The following is a 21,312-nucleotide window of genomic DNA, read 5'->3' on the forward strand; positions in this document are numbered from 1 at the left end:
TCGTTTGTCAAACAGTAATGAGTGTTCTCGGTGAACGGGCAAGCTGCAAGGACTCACTGGACGTTAGCAGTGAACCTTTTAGGCCAGCGAAATGTCATTTATTGCCACAAGAAAACTGTGCCACACCGACGGGTGAGCTAAGCCTCGCCAGTCATCGCCGCTACCACGCCTCTGTCGCCGGCTTCGTCGACGCATCAGCTCGAGGCTATCGCCCCCTCAAGAAATGGAGAGCATTGGAGACATCGACCCGGCAGAGATGTCCGATCCGAGATGGAGATGGTTCACCAAAATAACTGGCCTTCAAGGGCGTCGAGCAAGCGGCCACCACGCAGGACGTAAACCGCCACCATGTCAAGGACTCCCCACCCAAGAAAGGCAAGTGCGAGCAAAAGCGCAAGTTATTCTGCTTACAATTAAACTGCGACAAGAAATATTGCACTATGTTGTTGGTGATAAACGTAGAAGAGACTCGCTCGTGCATTGGTAGGATTAACTTCATGCCCTGCACTAAATTACTTGATGGGATTTTACGACTGCCTATTTAGAAAAAAAAATTACTTTAAATTTGCGATAACAACAGAGCCTTGTCACTGACGAAGCCTAGCTGTTAATTTAGTTCCGATGTTTGAAGGTGAGCTCAGCTACTCTTGGGATATGACTCATTTGATTAAACATAATCGCCAGCATCCTAGGAAACATGGATTTTGTCAGGATTTTCTTGCTCAACGCAGATTGTTGACTTCACGTACGATTTGGCTCTTGCAATAGATAAGCTTAAAGTGGGTGACTGTATATTCTTGGACTGCAAAAAAGCAAATGATGGTGTCACAAACTCGAGCGTACGACGTCTCAAAGTACCTTATAAATTTTTTATTTCATTTGTACAGCGCCTAATTTTTCTTGCAGTCGTTCGATTCATGCAGTTCGGTTCCATTCACCCCGAGACAATATGGAGCTTTCTCGAACGAAGAGACGGTAACACGATCACTCGTCGGCTCGCCGGCGAGAAAACAACAAAAATAAAACCTCCGCCGCTCCGGTTTCGTCGAAGCTTCCAGTACTTTCGAGGAGGTGCGCGTGGCCTTGCCAGTGCTAAAGAGCGTCGATGATTCTAGAAGGGAGAAGAGTGAAGTTATTCGCTGACGGCGGCGGGCGCGTTGTGTGTTGTGCTCTCCATCTCCGCGCCGGCACGGTTATAAAAAGAGAAGCCGCGGCTAAGCAAACCAGCTACGTTTGGCAGTCGTGATGTGACAACGGCACCTGTCAGTTTGTGCATCACACCATCGGCGACCCGCACCCTGGAGGACTCCAACGTACTCCCGGGCCTCGAATCACCGTGATCGTCCCGGACGGCCTGGCCTACAACAAAGCCGCGCTTCCCAGGTAGCCGAAGCGCCTCCGACAGCGGTGCATCGTCCGGCCCGGTCGGTGAATATGCTGGGACTCTGTCTCTCATAAGCTTCGAACTGTTCGTTTTCTTTTTTTTGTTAACTGCTACGCTTCGTAATATTCATTTGTTAGCGCTCCTGTTTGTATCATTTTGTCTAATTGGACTGTTTCATGTATTTGAATTCCATCTAAGTTGTCTGTCATTATCGATCCGTTACCTCGGGCTTGTGTTCAGTAGCGGTCCCAGAGATCGGTTTTGGGGGGGCGATTTTTTTTTTTGGAGGGAGGGGAGGGGGGGGGGGGGGGCAGGCGAATTAATAATCGCTCCCCTCCTTGCGCCAATTCTGCGGAGGTGGTGATAACCATGGAGGCGTGTGCGCGTATGCGGTGCAACCCGCTGGGATTTAACTTCGCGCAAGTGGAATGCTTAAAATTAAAAAAAACTAAAAATAAGAAACTGAGGACCTCTTTGGGGGGGGGGGGGGGAAACCGCCCCTTTCGCCCCCCCCTTGGGACCGCCACTGCTTGTGTTTGTAACTTGCCTGTCTAAATATAAGTCTTTGTGCTGTTTTTCGTTCAGGGCTCTTGCTCATTCTTGCCGCTCTGGTCGGCGAAAGCCGCAGATCAGATGGCCACCCCCTTTGTCACCTATGCCCTGTGGATTCGGTGGGGTTTGTTGGCTCTCTGGAGTCGACTCCCCATATCTTCCGACAGTGCACCCTAATTTAAGGAACCGGGTGACAGATGGTGTCCCATATCCCCTTCTGCGTAGTACATTTAATCCTATGAACTGAATGAATCGGTTTTTGCATTGTTATTACTATTGGCCCTATAGCTTTGTTCAAAAGTACTGTGTAGTTTACCGGACTATAGCGAATGAACGTGATTCCGTATACCTGCAGCTTTATTCGAATTTAATAATATCCTGGTGTCCTGATTCAGAAAAGTTTTTGGGTCTTAAACAGTGTGTTAACGGCACCTTTACAAGAAAACCTTCATTCCAATTGAATAAGTATATCGTAAATTATGCTGCTGTGACAACGGCCGAGGAATATAAATACCTAGGAGTTTATTTAGGGAGTGGTTAGAGGTTAAATAGGCAGGTTCACACCATAAAAGTTACGGCTGCATATGTTTTTGGCTTTCTGAAACGAAATTTCGGTGAACCTCCATCTAACTGAAAAGAACAACCGTATTTCACTCATGTGCGCTCAATCTCGGAGTACGCATGTGTTTTTGTGGATCCCTACACCAAAGAGCTGGTTGATACGCTCGAAAACATACAGAATATGTCAGTGCGATTCGTATTAGGTAATTGGCACGCTCAACTTAGCATGAGAGAAAGTAAAAGTCAACTGAAATGGCAGGACGTGGAAGATCACAGACGAAACCACAGGTTGAACTTATTTCGTAATATCTATCATTCGAAAACTGGAGTAGAAGGGGATAAGTATGTCCAAGCGCCATTCTACATATCGCAAAGTGGGACCGCTAGCTTAAAGCAAATTATTAACTTTCCTGTAAAGGTGACGCCTTGCGCGATTCATTTTATTTTACATCAGTACTGCAGTGTAATTATCTTCCACGTATGATTGCATTAACTGTTTATATTGACGATTTTCATCGGGCTTTGTAGAATTATTTTGTTATTTTGTCTCATATTTAATGCTTAGTGTTATGTGTCTGCCTTCTGTAATGCATGCAAAGGCAAGCAGGCATCAAATAAATAAAGAAATAAATAAATAAATAAAACAATGAATAAATAAATGAATAAAAATAAGTAAATAAATAAATAAATAACTAAAAATAAAAATAAATAAATAAACTTCCAGAGGCGCAAGTCTGCCTCCGATAGGTTGAGAACCCTACGCATTCAACCTGGACCAATAAAATATTTATTGCCCTATTTGTTGCAGTATGCGAGGTTACCTATATGCATGCTACCATTGCTATGTTATTCGTTTGAAACAAATTATGTAACTCTAATTTTACGCCTTTCCTTGCGTGAACACAGAGGGATACAACTGCAGCCGCCTGAAGCAGGGCGTCATTCGCAACGCGTCTAGAATTTTTGGAACGTAGTATGACATTAGAAGAAAATTAAGTTCTTTTGTACTATTAAGTAGTCTGGACGTAACTCATGAAAACAACATTAAAATAGATTCAAAATGAAAGTACCTGTTCGCTCCTTCTTAGGATCAGCCCTGCGCAAGATCATCAGAAAAGTTGATCGAGTAGAAAATGTCTTTGAAAGAAAAATGGGCAAAAAATGGAGATACTTTTTTGTGAAGGAGTTATAATAAATGCTCCTGAGTGTTTTGTTGAGAACCAACACGCTTCGTAAATGCATTCACACCGGTTTTATATACATCAAAATTGGTCAAGCAACTGTTATAAAATAGTTTATGTAGTCATAGCATGAAAGTGTTCCGGAATATTGCCCTAAAAGAAATTGCCTGAAAGCGGCGCAATTTATCTCTCTGAAATTCAACCCACTAAAGTATGCGCCCTCCGCCCCCCCCCCCCCCTCCACCTCCTCTTTCCCCGTTTATTACAGGTAAGCCGCCCCACAGAGGATATCAGGACCTGGACAATACATCTATTCAAGCTCTACAAAGAACTGAATATTTTCTTTGTTCGACAGTAAAAGAGGCACAGCAATTAAAGGAACGACAATTTGTGAGCACTGTTTAATAAACGAATTTTGCTGTCAACTGAGGCTGGTAATTAAGCAAGGCTGCGCTGAAAGCTTGACGGCTGGTGGTTGCGCGCGAGCCCACTTTGATGTGGCTGCATTGGACCCAAAATGCTGGGTTTGTGCTGCTTCTGCACTGCGCGAATGAGTCATCTGCTTGCGCGACATGCAGTGACCGGCCTCAGTACAGTTAACGTACTGTGGCTGAACTCCAATGCCCGTAGCACGGCCGTATTTCCGGCCGCTTTAGTCCGGCTGGAGTCCGACGACCGTGTCTCGGCTGTCCTCCGGCGGCCGTACTTCGGCCGTACACGGGTGGCTTTGGAATGGCCGGAGCCCTACGGCTGGAATCTGGCCGTATGGCTGTAAGCCGGTCGACTGGCCGACGGACACTGGCCGTTGGACAGCCATGGGAGTACGGCCGTATACGGCCAAAAGGCCCACATTTGGACATGGGCCGAACATGGCTGCCGGAAAACGGCCGGACAGAAAATCACCGGCCAAAGTACACCGGCCTGTTTTAGGCCGAACAGTCCTGTGCTGCCTGCGCGTTTTCTCGCACATTTCACCTTTTTTCAGTGTAAATATAGTTTTTACCAATTTTACACAATGCTGAGATACAGGTACAAATGCTTCATTGGCTGAGAGAATGTGCTCGTATTTGCTAAAAATGTTGGAAAATGATCGACATCGTATTTATTCTGAATGGCGTGATCACAGCAAAGAAAGGGAAAAATATTGTTGAAATGCGGCATAGAGCAGCCCAGGGTCTCAACATGAGTGGCGCTACCACTCGGCGCTCCCCTGGTTAGTGGAATGAGCCGGTGTATTGGACGACGCAGCCTTCCTTTGTTTTTACCGTGTTTTCTTTGGGGATTTGAATGTTTGGGCGTATTTTGGGCGGATATGTGCGGTTAAACGAAGTCTAGATAGACATGTTAGGTTTTTAACTGCAGCAACGTCTGCGTGAACTTGTAGGACGCTTCTTAAGTAGGGTATGGGATACAATGAAATGAGCGCTTTTTGCACCGATCTAGGCTTGGCTCCAGCTGATCTGAGGGCAAATAATACTACTATTATTAGTATTCATTTCTTCCTAAATTCACTAATGGCCACGTAAACCCTTGGGATACTTGTAAGTTTTGTAACGGGCTACATTACCACAGCGCTTTTTGTGGCGCTCTGCGCCTGACTCTGCGCTATCTGTGTAGGAATAAAACTACTATAATTAGTATTCATTTCTACCACTTTAAATTATCTTCACTACTTTCAATGACTACGGTTTACAGGAAAGCCTTAACGGTGGGATACCTCGATACGTGTGATTTGGAGAAAAACGCACTTAATTACGTACGAGATCGATTGCCGTGTGGCCGTGGAAGCGTCAAGGCAGTTTTCTGTAACCGTGAGCTTTGTGCATTCGGTTTTCTTGAGTGACAGCATGAGAGACTGAGAGCTCAAGCAGAACTCCTACGTTTATAGTGGTCATTTTTCAAGAGCCAAATTTATTCAGCCACCCCACAGCCCAAGCTACAAACCATGCCCTTCCCGTTCCCATTTTACCACCTGCGTGGAATAAAGGCTGGCACCAAGAGTTTAAAAAATGTGGCAGTATTAACTTCACTCCGTGCTTTTTATTACTTATGTTTTAGGCCGAGTACCTAAAAAAATCGTGCAATGCCTTGTGAAGAAACCAAAAGCGCGTGACTAGTTGCCTCGAATGGGGGGGTGCATCAGCCCGAGTCTTTAAAGACGCATTTCCGACACGCTGGAAGCAGTTAGGATATGGAGAGGGGTGCATGGAAATGCAAAATTAAACACCAAAATCATGCAAGTTTCCGCCTAACGACGACAGTGACTGCACACGAAGCTTTATTCGGGCGAAATAGAATTGGAAACAGTCAAAGTAAAAAACGCTGCAATCAGAGGACCCCACTGAATTTTCAAAGCTCAACTATAGTCAAAGCCTAAATCCAGAAAGCAACCAAGACAACCCACGCGAGGAAGCTTTGCGATTTACCCTAGTCGTTGTGAGCGCGTGAGGAGTGCATTATTTTTCAATCGTAGGTGGCAGCTTGTAAAAATCGCACGAGGTCGCGGTCTCGATTCAAAGCCGCGGTGGCCGCTTTTCTGGTGGAGACGAAAAGTAAAAACGCCTGTGTGTTCGAGATTTCGGCGCACGTTAAAGATCCCCAGGTGATCAAAATTAATCCGGAGCCCTCCAATACGGCGCACCTCATCGGCTGTGTAGCGTCGGCGCCTTAAACCCTACAATCACTCAATCAATAAGTTTGGAAAACTCGACCGCACCATTCAGTTGTGAAACTCAGGGCAGGTATTTGGCGCCCTCTTGTCTCTTGTCCTTCAGCCACGCAGGTATTGTTTTTTGAAAAACCCTTAACCATCTAGCCAGCAACCATTGCAAGTGTTATAAAACAATGCTTTTCCTCTTGTTCTATATCCCCCTGCTCGGCAAGCCCTTCGCCTATACGTATTGAATGTTTACAGTAGCCCCAACACCACGGCTCACAACTTTAACTCCCTCTTTACTCATGCCATCCGAGCAGCACAGCATCACGCCCTCCTAATCCTTGGTGACTTTATAGCTCCCCATCTCGCTTGGGGGTACAATCGCACCACACCCAAAGGCCGCCGTCTATGGGACCTTGTCTAAACCAGAGGTCTATTGAATCTGACCCGACCACACCCACGTGCATAGGAAACTGTGTGTAACACGATGCCATGTATGATCTCTCTCTCTCCCCCAACATCCATTTCTTACACTGGCACAGCACACCGCATTCGCTCGGCAGCGATCAATTTATCATTGCATTGGACCTCCAACCCATCCACTCGTTTGCATCGAAACCGCGTCAGCAGTATCTTACCAACTGGCACCAGTTCCGCACAGAAAGTTAGCAGATCCCGCCACCAACAAGCTTCAACGCCAGCTCTCTGACCACTTGGATCGCTCAACTTCTAACAGCTAAACGATCTCAAGACAAACCCCTTGAATCTGAATTGCCAAGCGACGTTGTTGACACTCGCGTCCACCATCTCTGGGAAGCTCATAGAAGTATTGAACGAAGGTGGCGAGCAGGTAAACACCGCCGCCGACTCCGCGTCAGATAAGCGGGACTACAAAAAACTATTGAGGCCTACGCCCTTGAACTCGCCCGACTCCAGTGGGCACAACTCTGTGACCAGATGCGTGGAAATCTGGGTATGTGTCGCAATTGGCACCTCCTCCAACACCTACCCTAGCTCCTCCTAAACCCAAACTTAATCACGGCTCACTCAGCTTGTCCACGAATATCTCGGCACCAACACCCAACTCTTAGATTATCTCCAAGCTATTTACATTGCACAGGGTCTCACTTTTATCGTGCCCAACTACTCTGCCCCCCCACCCCCCACCTTGATATAGATCGAGAAATCACACAAGCTGAGGTACGCGCGGCGCTCCTCAAGATCCGCACCAACACAGCTCCCGGCCCGGACCGCATAACCAACAAACTTCTACAAAACCTCGATGATACCTCTATAGCCACTCTCACCAAATACTATAATCACGTCTGGATTACCAGCACTCTCCCTCCCGAATGGAAACATGCTAAAATATCTTTCATACCTAAACCAGGCAAACCCCTCGCACTCGAACAACTCCGACCTATATCTCTCACTTCCTGTGTAGACAACGTCCTTGAGCATATTATTCATGCCAGCCTTACTCAATACCTGGACGATTCCAACGCCTATCCCCTCACCAATCTTGGCTTCCTCTCTCGGCTATCAGTCCAAGACGTCCACCTACAACTCCTTCATGACATCATTGCCCCTCCCTACCGAATGGACACGGCCGCCATTCTAGCTCTTGATCTTCAAAAACTTTCGACTAAGTCTCCCATGCAGCAATCTTGAGCAATCTTGAATTACTGAATGTAGGCCACCGGACCTATAATTACATCAGTTCCTTTTTAATTAACCGTGCCGCTGAGCTTTACCTCTGAGTTGTCGCCTCCACACCAATCAAAATGTCATCCATAGGAACCCCTCAAGGAGCAGTGTTGTCACCGTTTCTCTTCAACGTAGCCCTCCTCCAACCCCCACAACAGCTTTCTCAAACACCCTACCTTCGACACAGTTTGTACGCAGACGACATTACCCTTTGGACTTCTAGAGGAAGCGATGCCCAAATTGAAGAAAGACTTCAAACCGGTGCAGACATAGTCCTCGCTGCCGCGGCTCGAGCAGGGTTCACGTGTTCTACAGCACAATCCGAGCTACTAATTCCCCCTCCGCCTCGCGGTAAACCCCCGAGCACTCCTACCATTACTGTAACTATCGACCAGAGCCAAATTCCTACGGTGCCCCGGATAAAGGAGCTAGGACTCTCAATACAACGAAATCGCGCGAACTCCCAATACCTCACTCAACTAAACGCCCAAATCACTTGAAACATTGGCCTTCTACGACACATCGCTCCCCGGCATCAGGGCCTCAAGGAGGCAGAACACCTACTCTTCATTCAAGCTTTCATTGTTAGTCGCCTCACCTTCTCCCTCCCGTACCTCAATACCACCCATGCCGAACTTGACAAAGTAAATCGCCTGTTGCGTAAAGTCTACCGAGTCACCCTGCAGGTACCTCACAGCCCTTCCACTGCCACACTAGAACAACTTGCTATCCACAATACCGCTGAGGAACTTATTGAGGCCTATCTAATGAATCCATTCTCCCGTCTAGCATCGTCGCCGGCGGGACTAACAATTCCGCGCCGATTACTCACCTGCATCCCAATATTAACTAATTCTGCTCACCCGATTCCCCCTACCATTCGAGACAATATTCTAACCCGGCCGCTCCCCGCAACATGCACCCCACAAACCACGTCGCTCGAAGGGAACAACGGACTTGTCACCTGACAGAAAAATACCATATCAAACCGACAACCCACTATGTAGTTGCCGCTAGCTACCAAAACCACACAGCCTATGCCTTGGCGGTCATCAACAGTCCTAACTCCCCACCACTTACATCTCTCACCATCCGCACCCACTTACCTACTGAGGCGGAAGAGGCGGCAATAGCGCTAGCCCTTTCTGAGAGTCGTACTCCAATAGCCAACTGGTCCGATTCTCAATCTGCTATACGGAACTTTGCCCGTGGGCGCATATCAGCCGAAGCTCTAAAAATTCTTCTGCACAACCCCCCCAAAACGCCCGTGGAGCTCGTGTGGACGCGCGCCCACACCGGCTTAGGGGGTAACGAGGCGGTCGATACAGCAGCTCGAGATTTTACTCTCCGAGCAGGCCCTTCGGTTACCCCTAACCACGGAGCGCAATCCACTCGAGATAGCCTTATTACGTAGGCGGCTATCACCGCGCACTACCGCCTCCTCCGCCAGAAATACCCCCCAGTCCACTCCTCACTTTCTACAAAGAAAGAACGCTTGTGGCGGCTCCTTCAAACTAATACCCTTCCGTGCCGCTCCAGCTTTTATCGCATATACCCCGATCAGTACCCATCACCCCTATGCCCCACTGCGGAGATGTCGACACCATCTGCCACGCTATGTGGGCGTGCACTCGAAACCCCTTACCCCTAACCCCCCTGTTGATCAATGGGAGGCGGCGTTGGGCGGCTCTGACCCCGAGGTTCAGAAAGCCTTGGTGGAACGTGCTGCCGAAGACACTGCTGGGCTGCGCCCACTGGTCACCACCCGCCCCTAAATTGCATGCTGCAATAAAGTTTATTCCTCCCCCTACTTCTCGATAAGCATTTATTCATGCGGTATTTATTCTGTAAACGATTCCCGAGGCTGTAGTAAACGTAATTTCTGTGAAATTAAACACGTTCCTGCCGTAGTTAAGGAAGTTACGCACCGTCGTCTATCACCATTTTTGCTCTGGGAGCAAGCACTCCCAGCTTTGTCTTTCGCTTTTGCACGATGCCATTTCGTCATCAACTGCCAAAGACCAACGCCACGGAATTCCTAAATCCGCGGCACACACCGGCGTTGTAGGAGCCCTTAGCTGCAATATATTCCTCGATATGCCCAACTGCATGCAGGCATGAGAAGTATGCTCGAACAAACGGACTTGCACTTGCGGCTTGACTTCCAGCTTGGCGCATTGAGCGTCATCTGCTATTCGTAGTTACTAAGTATGGGCATAAATCACACACATGACATGCCTCGTGGAGGTCGCCTCTACTTTCAAGATTTACCGATCTGAAAGAAGTCCTTGTGGTTATTTACCTGTGCAAACCGCCCCGCAGCAGAACGACAGAAGGCCATGCACAACTACGCTGGTCTGACTGCCACCGGAATACCACTGACGAGTGGTTCGCCACGGGCGGCGCTGTTAGCTGAAGCGGCTGTGGTGCCATACAACGGCCGCCCGGTCCCTGTAACTGGGATATATTTGCACATTAGCTTCCACTCCAACAAAACTGACACGTTTCATTACTTCAGGTTATATGCGCTAAGTATTTTCAGAACAGAAAAGTCCCATCGGTCGGCTTTTTCTTTTTTTGAATTCGCCATAACTTGTACAAAGCTAACTTTCTTTCCTGTCATCTTGGGGAAGACTGAAAACTTGGACGAACTGTTTCGCCCTGTGTTGCTGCACCAGGACATACACAGGACTGGTGACGCTCCTTCCTCCGCGACCGTACGTTTAGAATGCGTTCGAATATATTTTATAGTGCAGCGAAACTCAGTCCGCGGAGACATCTAGGCAAGCCGCGCCTTCGCCCGCTGGCTCACTCGCGCATGCACCGAACTGGCCCACTGTGCACGCTCAGAGAATGAAAAAAAAAAAAAACCGGCGCCGGAGAGCTTTTGCGCATGCGTCGGGAGGCGCAGGAGCACGGACTGTGTGGAAAGAAAGAAACGACGAGGGAAAGAGAAGGAGACCCTGCCGCTATAGGATCGCCCCAATTATCGAAATCGAAACTAGCCAAAGTCGCTCACCAGTGGTTTTACCATGAACCCGTAGTAACTTGGCCAACTAGCCCGGGCTTCCGTTCTGGCAATTCCTCTATCACGCCACAAAACCACGTTATGCGTGGGCACCTTCATTGAAATAATAGAGTTAGTCACCATACAAAACTCAACATCGTAATCTACCAATACAGCTTTCATTGTCTCCCATCCTCACAAGAGTACAATAATTCCAGTTTTTAATTCTTTCCTTCTTTCCCTCCTCGTCGAAGATGTTTTAAGTCCGAATCTGGGCAGTTGGCCGGTGTCGAACCAAGAAGTGGCACTCAAGGAGCCCGCAACAGTAAACGCCTGCTAGTAATACCTCCATGTTACCTATATTGTCGCACATTATAACATGGGTGAACCCCCCAGGTGGTTCTGAAGGATCTCGAGCACTGGCTTCCAGAAGTGAGAAATCAAATCTCACAATGATGGTGTTCCCGAAAACGCTCCTCCTTCGCAATCGTTTTCATATTCTCTGTAGTCACGCCCAAGGCGCTGGTAACACGCGTATTTGTGTTTCCTAGTCAGACAGCCAGTCGTCACGTGAGTTTGCTTATGGGGGTTATATCACAGCATAAACGTGCATAAAGCATACAAAACCACCGAACTGAAGTAAATAACAGCCAAAACGAACTTGCAGTGTAGAAACTCAAGGCATGTTGTCTGTGATGATGCCATGACAGGTAAGGTTGAAAGTGAACTCAAAGATATTTATAAGTGGAGACGAGGCCAATGGTAGCATTATGAAGAACATAGGAGGTGGGTTCGGGAGATGCAATTTGTGAAGGACATATACTAAGATTAAGACGGCTTTAGGGTCATTAGCCAAGATGAGCGTCACGCATTGATACTGTTCAGGTCAGTTTTGAAAGCTTTGTGGTCTTTAATACGATAAATCACGCAGTCTTGCGAAAAAATGTTTTCGGCAATGGCAAGAGCCACAGAATGCTAAGTCGTTGGATGGTAAATCGGTTGCATATATCCCCTCTGGAGTGAAGTATTTACCATTTTCAGGTACTTATTTAAAGATGAGTACATATATGTGTCCTGCTTAGGGATAACCCTAATCAATGCTCACTATGAATAAAATTTCCCCTTTCACCTCTCCTGAGGGGCGAGCTAGTTTTTTTATGTGATGAAAGGTAAGTAAGAATTGTAAACCAGTGTTTCCAAGTGCAATTAGTGGTGCTGGTAGTTTGGGTGTTTATCTCCGTCCGCATTTCGCCCTCTCCCGTTTATGTAGGGTACTCTAGGGCAGTGGTCGGAAACTTGTGCCTCACGGGGCAGTACTACCCATGCCCGCCGGCACGAAGTCACAGTTCCCTTCCCCTAGTTATTTTTTATGAATGCTGATTTGGTAATTTTACCCTCTAAATAGATTTAGACAGGGACAAAGCAAACTTGCTTTCAGTGGGCATTCGCCCCCACCTTCACACTAAGCCAGATAATGTCCTCACTTTCTTTTTCTGCAACGGTCCTGAAAATCCCCCCTCATACTGATTTTCCGTCCGGCCCTTGCCATGTCGGCTTCATGCGACTGGGCTCTACCCTTCATCCGACCCCGGCTCTAGAGTATTACTCAGTGGCAATGTATTCGGACATCGCCCCCTTTATTTTACAATGCCAAACGCATCACGCGCTTCCCAATGGGAGTGAGTGGTACAATTGCAGTGCTCCCATGTCGTAAGGTGGGTCCTCGATCTGAATCGGGATCACTCAACCGTAACTGAATTTGAGAGAGGCTTCTACCTGGTTGCCGAGCCAACCAATGTTTGAGATTGCCAGGTAATGGCTCTCTCTACGTAAAGAAAACTCAGAGCCCCGGCGGAGCACGTTTTGTCAACGTTGCCGCTTTCCACCACGCGTCAACCAAGATGAGCCGGTCACGTGACAAAAGCGTTGGGAAGGCTACCGATTAGGGGAGAGTGGCCGGAGTAGAAAGAGAGGGCTTGGTTGGCCGGTCCGGGCTGATGCGTTTGGCATTGTAAAAATACAGGAGGCGATGATTTGGTACGCACAGTATATATAAAAACACTTATGGTAGCGTCAGGCTTCCCATAAAACCAAAGTAACCTTTCGGCTAAAGTTGAATTTTTGTGTCGAGTGAAAAAAATAGGAATCAGGTCAGTAAGTTTCGTAAATTTGTCGCTAAATGTGGTAAACACAAAGAGCAGGAGAGTAATAATCATCCTTATTTGCTTACTACCGAAATCATCAAGTCTATTAGCTCACTATTGTTCCGCTCTTATAGCCTTTGTGCGAGAGTAGCGACCAGAGCGAAAATATGAGTAATAATACACAAGTGTACTGCACTAGTTTCTCATAAGTTCTGTCTATTTCATCTTGCTGAATTCGGGAATTTAATTATTGCCCTGACGTTCTCTAATCTGATATATTCCTGCCGAAGGCAGTAATGGCCCATTTTAGGTACGCTATCGTGCGCGTAGCCCGGCATAAAATAATTACTCTTCTGTATCCGAACCCGGGCAAGCCCTAAAATATCATCACACCACCTCCATCATCATCATTATCACCATTGCGCGTGTCCACGCGAAGACGAAGCCCGAGCTCCACGGTACCGGGCCAGCCGCTCAGAATCTAGCCCGCTCAACACCACCGAAATACGAAAACATGGACCGCTCCCCGGACACCGCTGCAGAACCGCTGAAGCCATCACCCGCTGCTCCGCTACCCGGGGTACCAGATCCGCCCTCTGCACTGCCAGCCGTCCTTCCTGGCTTCGCAGTCCAGGACTCTTGGTCCGCCATCCAGGATAACCTGTACGTCATCCTTCAGCATGGCCCTTATCAGCGCCGTGTCCTTACGTGCGGCGTGCTGTCCTCGTTCGGTGTGCTGGTGTACGCCATGTCGTACCTCTTGCTCGGCCGGGAGGTGGACCACTGGTGCAGTCCTCCCGACTACTTGGCTGCACTGTCCGCTGCCCAGTGGAAGAACCGCTCCATTCCACTCCAGGAGGACGCGAGCTTCAGCAAGTGCACCATGTACGGCCCGCCATTCATGGTAATGATAACTCCACTCCCTTTACTAGACACAAACTGTACCAGAGTAGTCTATTTACTGGGTGTGAAATCGTTTATAAATGTATTGGCATCATTGACTAAATGTGAGAAAACAGAGATTGGTTTGCGAAAGCTTTAAAGCGGTGATCTGCTAATCTAGGTTTCGTCAAAACTGCGCGTGTCCACATGGCGTGTAGAAAACAGTAGCTTCGACAAAAGTGAATCTTGTGGCACGACCAATGTTCCGTAGCTCTCAATGTATGGAGTATATCTCAGAAATATAATGAAATTGACCATTAGCACGACTGTACTATTAAGCAGAGTTTAATTCGCCTGTCATTGTTTGCAGTGACGTTGTAAACGTAACTATATCCCTATCTGCTGTAATACATGGCTTCTACGGAGGGAGCGTATTTATAACAAACGGCTGTAATTCTTGTTTTATCTAAAGTATCCTGAAACGAATTATACCACAAATGGCCGCTCAGGCGGCTCTATATTCCGTCAAGTTTGATTTTATTTTTATTATTACGAATTCAACAGTGAAGTGTAAACATTGTTACAGTAGAGACTACAAGCAATGATAATTGGCTAATCACCCGTATAGCATATGTACCATGGAACGGTCAAATCTGCCGTTGACTTGCAGCAACAGAAAAAAATAAATCATGCGTGCCACCAGCTGAGTGCTGACCTGTCCCGTTCCCGCTTCACGACTAGCCTGTCGCAGACCTTGTAAATAAAGACATCCGCATTCGTTACCGTCGTAGCAATATTGTGGAATGGCCGCCTGCTGCATATGCATTGGCTGCTACGGGGAGGAAATAAGTGGCGGCTAGGACGACTCTACCGTTACGACGAGTTTAATTGACTTGTTATATTTACTAACAGTGAAGTTGCAAACGTTACAGAATTCTTATCGGCTGTCAATTGATGGCCGTGTACGCGCGGTGTCGGAACAATTTTCAAGTGCAGAGCACCTAATGGCCTCGCCTTGTCCTCGTGCCTCGGTTACAGACGATGTCAACGACTGTTGGAATCAGGCGGCGCTGCTAGATGACGGACCCTAGAAGAGCCTGGTGAATCGACATCACGGTGTCACGCTGATGCTTTGAAAATCGAGCGGTTTAAATAGTCATAACCGTTCGAATCTTGTTAACCGCTAGAGCTTGTCATACATCTCCCCGTTGTTCATTGCAAATAAAACTGCTGGCACATTTTTTTTTTTAGTACAAGGTTTAGTACAAGGTTCGAGCAAAATCTGTGTATATAACCGGCAGCCTCGCGTTCATTTAGTTAGGAACGCTCGTTTGGTTGGTTTTTACGATAGTAAGCGGGAAAAGCGGCCGGGCAAGAAAAAAATGGTAGTTTCGAATAACACATAAAGGCTTGAGCCGCGCTAGAAAAAAATGGCGAGTTCGAAATGATGCAGAAAGGCTCTATTAGGCCCTAGCCATTCAAGAAAAATACGCGTTCGCAATGACGCGAAACAGCTCCAGCATGCGAAATTAAAGCAAGCAGAAAAAGAACAGAAATCTCGCTGGCACAGTTTCATCCAGGGGGCGCGCGAGCACTGCAAGGGCGCGAAATATGAAATACATTTGGTGGCATCAGTGAGCGGATAGCGGCGCAGAGCCCATTATGGCGAATCACTGTTCTACACTTCCGACAGCTTTTACATTGAGTAGGACGGTTTTAACTTCTTTGTTTTCTGTTTTTGTTTCATTCCATCAAAAAAAGTTTCGTTCCGTTTCAGCTCCGGAACGAAAAATAATTCTGGTTCGTAACGATTCATTACGTTTCGTGTTACAAGCGAGAAAATTAGAGAATAGTTTAATGTTGTAAAACACTTTCAGAATTCAGAAATTATGTTAAGAAAGATTAGGTGATGCTTTATATTTTTATTTTGCGTATTTTTATTTTCTAATCTACGTTCGACTACTTATCTTCATCTACGCTTCGTTGCGATCAATTATATTGACTCCGCCAATTTCCATTTCTCTGGAAACGCAGGGCTGCATATTTGGTACCTTACGTGCTGTACTCGGCGGTTGTGTACGTTCGCTTTAGAATCAGCCAACAAAGATAGGCAGCTCTTTTTCAAAGTGCAATTGTATGCCTTTTTCCATGAAACGGATATTACAGTTATACGTTGGCTACGCTTCACGGAAGGGCGCCAATAGCTGTGGTGGGGTCATTTGATACACCAGTGAAGATCGGGGGGGGGGGGGGGTTGCGGAGGGGGGGTCGGCCTGCAAGGCCGGAGGGATGTGCCTCCAAGGTGCTGCTGTTAAAATAAAGGACACATCTATTCCACGTGTTCTGTGTCAGCCACTTCGGCAGGAGGTGAGAAGCAATGTGGTAAATAATCTCGCAAGTACACTCCTGTCAAGACCACAAGAACTGCAGCGTCGATATATCGTGAAATGCCACATAAATAGCGACCCAACAGGCTGAACGACACATTCGATACATAGGTGCGCAATGCCACCTGGCGGAGCCTGCGGTTACCAGCGGGCTTGCAAAATCTGGCTGGGGTGCGCGCGATTGGGACGGAAGGAGCACTAGGCACGCGGGGTGATTTCGGAGGCCATGCCTCTGCAGCCTTGCTTACCGTCAGTCCTCCCAAATGGCCCTGCTATACAGAGCCGCGGGCAGATGTCCGCCGTTATTTTTTGCCGTATTTGCGTCTGGCTTGTTTTTTTTACAGTAGAACGTAATCGTCCCGTGAAACATGGCGTATGCCCGACGAACAGGGTCACGTAAGAGAACGTCACTACGTCAATCGGCCAGTGTCGTGTAAGACAACTCCAAAGCAGCGGACTGCTGTGCAGCTAAAACAAGGATAGTGCGCGCAGTTCCAACAGCAGTGCGCATCTGTATTTTTGTACCTTCTATTGCTTACCCCCACCATTCTCAGTGCTGTAAAACGAATATGCATTACATTTAGGCACAAGTAGCTCATTTGGCAAGCTTATAAGCCCTGCCAAATTTGGGGGGTTTTTTGTCAGCCCCAGGAAATCGCACAGCTGAGCATATGGCATCGTAGGTTATGTTGTGGGAAATCAGATAGTGAGTCGCGAGGCCACTCCCTTTTTTCATAATTATAGCTTATTTGAGCGAAAGGTACTTCCGAAGTGGTGTCAGAATGATTCTAACGAGGCCATCTTTGAAATGAACCAAACTTGTGTTTTGACTGCAGGGCCAATTTAAGAAGGCCGACATTTGGCTAATGGGATGTAGCAGGAACCGAGCAAGTTTCATTTCGATCTTTCAGAACCACCACCTCTACTAGAAGGGCGAGGACGACGAAACGATTATATGCAGAATTGAAAACGACGTCACATATAATGCTATTTAAATGACATAAGAATGTCCTATTGCCGCCACCCCAAGTTAACACCAGTAAAAGCTAGTACGGGTGCGCGATGTCTCCGTCGTCCAAGTAAAAAATTCTTATTTTGGATTATTAACACGTCCAAAGTACACCCAGGGTATAAGGCCTGCCTTATTGAGGGCTCCTGATATTCTCGTGCCATAACCTCGACCCACAGACGCCTTTTCTTTTATCCTCAATCTAAAGAACCTGCATGCCAACCAAGACCAACCCCGCCCCCTTGGCACCAGCAGCCTTACGCCTTACAAACTCAGTCACCACGGCGGGTGTCTTTTATTTATTAATTGGTACTGTAGGCCAATATTTAGGCAAAGCCAGGTGGGGCAACAATACAAAAAAGACTCAGCAAAACCAGAGTATCATCGTCATAGACAATGCAGGAGGCACATCAAATACATTAGGATACATGAAAATACATCACATAATATAAGAAAAGACGGCAAATCACTTCATAACCCTACTACAGTCCTAAGCAAAATCTTTGCTGGATTCAAACACACCTGGCGGCAGCAAGTCCCGCTGTGACACTGTGCGTGGGAAAAAGCCGTTTTTAGAAGCAGTTGTGCGAGCGAAAATTTGTGTTAGAGCGCGGTTATGACTGTGTCTTGAGGTCCTGGCAGTCAGGGGTGTCACAATTATTGGGAGGACTATTCTCAACTTGCCAGTTACACAATTATGTAAGAGTGAGATTCCACTAATTTTCCTGTGTGCTTCTAATGTTGGAATATTAAGTGTCATCAAAGATGTTGGAGAATCACACCTCTTATATTTTGAAAAAATATATCTTACCGCCTGTTTTTAGAATATTTTCCATCTGGTGGGAAAATATTACAGTAATAGTGACCCAGACAACTGGGACATTTTGAAGTTTTGCACATATACATACGTTATATGCGAGAACGTTTGTACTTTATGGACGATTTTTTAATCTCTTTAGGAACGAAAGATTTCATACGGCGGATTTTGAGATATCAGATATGTGTTCGGACCAGGTGAGCTTATTTGTGAATATGGTCAACTTACTTACAAATAAAATGATGTCTTAAATAATCTATTAATTTCATTTCATTATTATATTAATCACATTATAATTTAGTTACAATAATAAACAATCCAATTAATATTCTAATGTCCTAAATATGGGAAATTACATTCCTTAATTGAACCCATTCTGCATGTGCATTGCTACCCGAATTGAATGCGGCACAACACTGAGAGTTACTCGCACTGTCCGTCGAACCAGTTCTGCTGATTGCAGCCGGCGGATTTCGGTACGCACCATCCATATGAATGATTTTGGCCGCTAAAGTAAAGAGTGAGGGATGTTTTAACTCTTGTCCAAACAAGCATTTGTCACAAGTACTTTGTGAATCCGGCTTGATGGATGATGGATACCAGTCACAGATATAACCCGAATAAATTCGGGATGGCTTGTGATACTTTCATGTACTGGTTACAGCTACGTTTTTTCTTCTTGTTTAAAGCAATTTCATTGACGAGAAAAGGAAAACGATCCGATTCCCGAATGCTTATGCGGGTGGTTTGATTCCGCCTTTTCATTTCGTAACGCAGGAAGGTAAGCGGAACGGCAGCACAGTGGTATCCTGTGACCGGTGGGACTACGACATCGCCGACCGAAGAGACAGCATCGTTAGCAGGTTCAACCTGGTCTGCGATCGCCAGTACCTGTACGGGCTGTCCTTCGTGGCCGCAATCTTGGCAAACGCAGTGTTGTCGCCTGTGGCTGGCTTCGTCTCCGATCGCTTCGGCAGAAAGCCCGTGATCATAGTATGCGCTTTCGCGTGGCTCATCGCTGCCATCGGCAACAGTGTCGCTGAGACGTACGCAATGTTCATCACCACCCGAGTGCTCGCCTACACGGCCTGCAACTCGACCTTTACCCTGATTTTTATACTATTGTACGAGGTCACCGGAAACGCGAGGCGCTGGCTCTTTACCATCCTCGACACGGCCGTGGCAGGGACGTTCGGTCCACCGTTCGTGCACGTCATGTCCGGCATGGAGCCGCGTTGGGAGTTGAGCCAGGGCGTTCTCCTCGTTCCAACAGTGCTCACGGTCCTCTGGTGCTGTCTTCTCAGCGAATCCCCCGCCTGGCTTCTTGCCACATGGGATCTAGAGCGAGCACAGGCTGGTGCCCTGGAAGCGGCCCTTGTGAACGGGGTAAGCCTGCCCAAGGCCAAGGCCACTTTCTTGGCCATCGTCAACCAGATGCAGAAGATTGCCCTGAGTCAGACTTCAACTACGGGTTCCTCCCTCGCCCTGGAGCGAAACTTTAAACTGCACGCTACTCGCCGCAAAGCGGCTGCTGCCTTTTTTACCAGATTTACTCTCAATGCGATCTACTTTGGTATGGTGGCCACTGAAGCGGTCTCTGGAATGAGTTGGCAGCTTGTCGATGTTTTCGTGACCACAGCCTACTATGGCGCTATCTGCGTGGCCGTAAACAAGTACGGCACGAAAAATGCTGCTCTGATCGCCCTTGGTGTGGTCTTCATGCTCGCCGCGTCAAAGACCCTTACCATTGTGTTCCGCAGTCAGGATTTGCAGTCCATCCTGCAGGCCGCCACGAAGATTGCCGTGTCTGCGACGGGGAGCGTTGTTCTGTTCTACACGGCGGAAATGTTCCCTACGGATGGGCGCAGTGTAGGCATCAGCATGGCTCTCTTCTTTGGCTCCTCCGGAACACTGTGCGCCATTTTTGTGAAGACGCTTAGCGGTGAGCACGCGAAACTGGTGCTCAGCTTGTTTGCTGCGTTGATGGTTTCTCTCAGCTTTGCCGCAATCCAGTGGCTCCCGGAAGTATTCATCGAGAAGCCCCCGAAAAGAGACCAAGTCATGAAGAGTGAGCAGGAGAGAAAAGAAGCCCTTGTGGCGTCTCTGGGATCTCCGAAAAGAACTCCTTCACTCCAACTGAGCACGGGGCCATCCTCTAGGCAGAAAGACCCTACCGGTCGAACCCCATCGTATGTGCCCTCGGTGTCTGAAACGACGTCGAAGACACCTCGTAAATCATGGAAGCGACTACCGTTTGAACACAGCTTGCCTCCTCCTGCTATAACACCTTAGACTGGATAAGTAGTTCTCCCTCGCACGACGCCACCATACAAATCGCGTCGGTCATTACTTTTTTACTGCTTCTTATTGCGTTTTTGTTGCGCCAAACTCTGGTAAATTTGTTTTTATCCAGAGCTTGCACAACGGTTGTCGCGTTTAAGCACCCTATACAAAATTTGTTCAATGCGCAGTGACGGAGTTATGAATTTGTGGCCAAATTGCGCTGGTGGTCACCGAGATTACTGCGGAACTGCTTCTTCATCATTTTTGGGCAAGTTTTTGAGAACCTAACCATGTGTGTTATCGTGACTTTAGGAACAGGGTGTTTGTGCTTTGTTGGATTGCTCTGATAATCTGTGAAGCAAGAAAAGGTGTAAAATCTTGCCATGATGAGAAAACATGTGCTGCGACTACAAAGTGCTGGTTTCGACGTTTCGCCACTCGCACTGTGCAAATTGACATTGCTGATAACCACTTTAAAGATGCACAAGGTGTCCGCGGCATAGTTTCAGCGTTGTGTACGTTGGTCATGTCGGTTTTGTCGTATTCTTTAATCAATACGAGTTGTATTTCTGTTTCAGAAGATGAAACTTAAACATAACACCTGGACTTGGTGATAGGCGTGGTTTAATAATTCTACCATCCAAATGACAAAAGAGTTTCTTGAAGAATAAAAATCTCTTTTTTCCGTCCAAAACTCTCCCTTCCTGTGTTTCTCCATGCAGCGGGTTTAACAATGCACTGA

The 21,312-nt window shown here is 47.2% G+C and overlaps 1 protein-coding gene across 1 annotated transcript; it reads left to right on the forward strand.

Annotated features, from left to right (window-relative positions):
• The first annotated feature begins 19,340 nt into the window (after nt 1-19,340).
• On the forward strand, nt 19,341-21,312 carry LOC144168015 (solute carrier family 22 member 13-like). Its single transcript, XM_077697110.1, has 2 exons — nt 19,341-20,355; nt 21,293-21,312. The coding sequence occupies exons 1-2, from the start codon at nt 19,341-19,343 to the stop codon at nt 21,310-21,312; spliced, it is 1,035 nt and encodes a 344-aa protein (XP_077553236.1).

The sequence above is a fragment of the Haemaphysalis longicornis genome, unplaced genomic scaffold (assembly GCF_048455015.1).
Source record: "Haemaphysalis longicornis isolate Haplotype H1 unplaced genomic scaffold, Haemaphysalis longicornis Haplotype H1 scaffold_2, whole genome shotgun sequence".
Classification (NCBI taxonomy): Eukaryota; Metazoa; Arthropoda; class Arachnida; order Ixodida; family Ixodidae; genus Haemaphysalis; species Haemaphysalis longicornis.

What these genes read in the sequence shown, in the direction of transcription:
- LOC144168015 (XM_077697110.1), top strand. Translation starts at nt 19,341, where the DNA reads ATGTTCATCACCACCCGAGTGCTCGCCTACACGGCCTGCAACTCGACC. An exon ending in AAGAGACCAAGTCATGAAGA is followed by an intron (nt 20,356 to 21,292) that starts GTGAGCAGGAGA and finishes TTCTCCATGCAG; the next exon opens with CGGGTTTAACAATGCACTGA.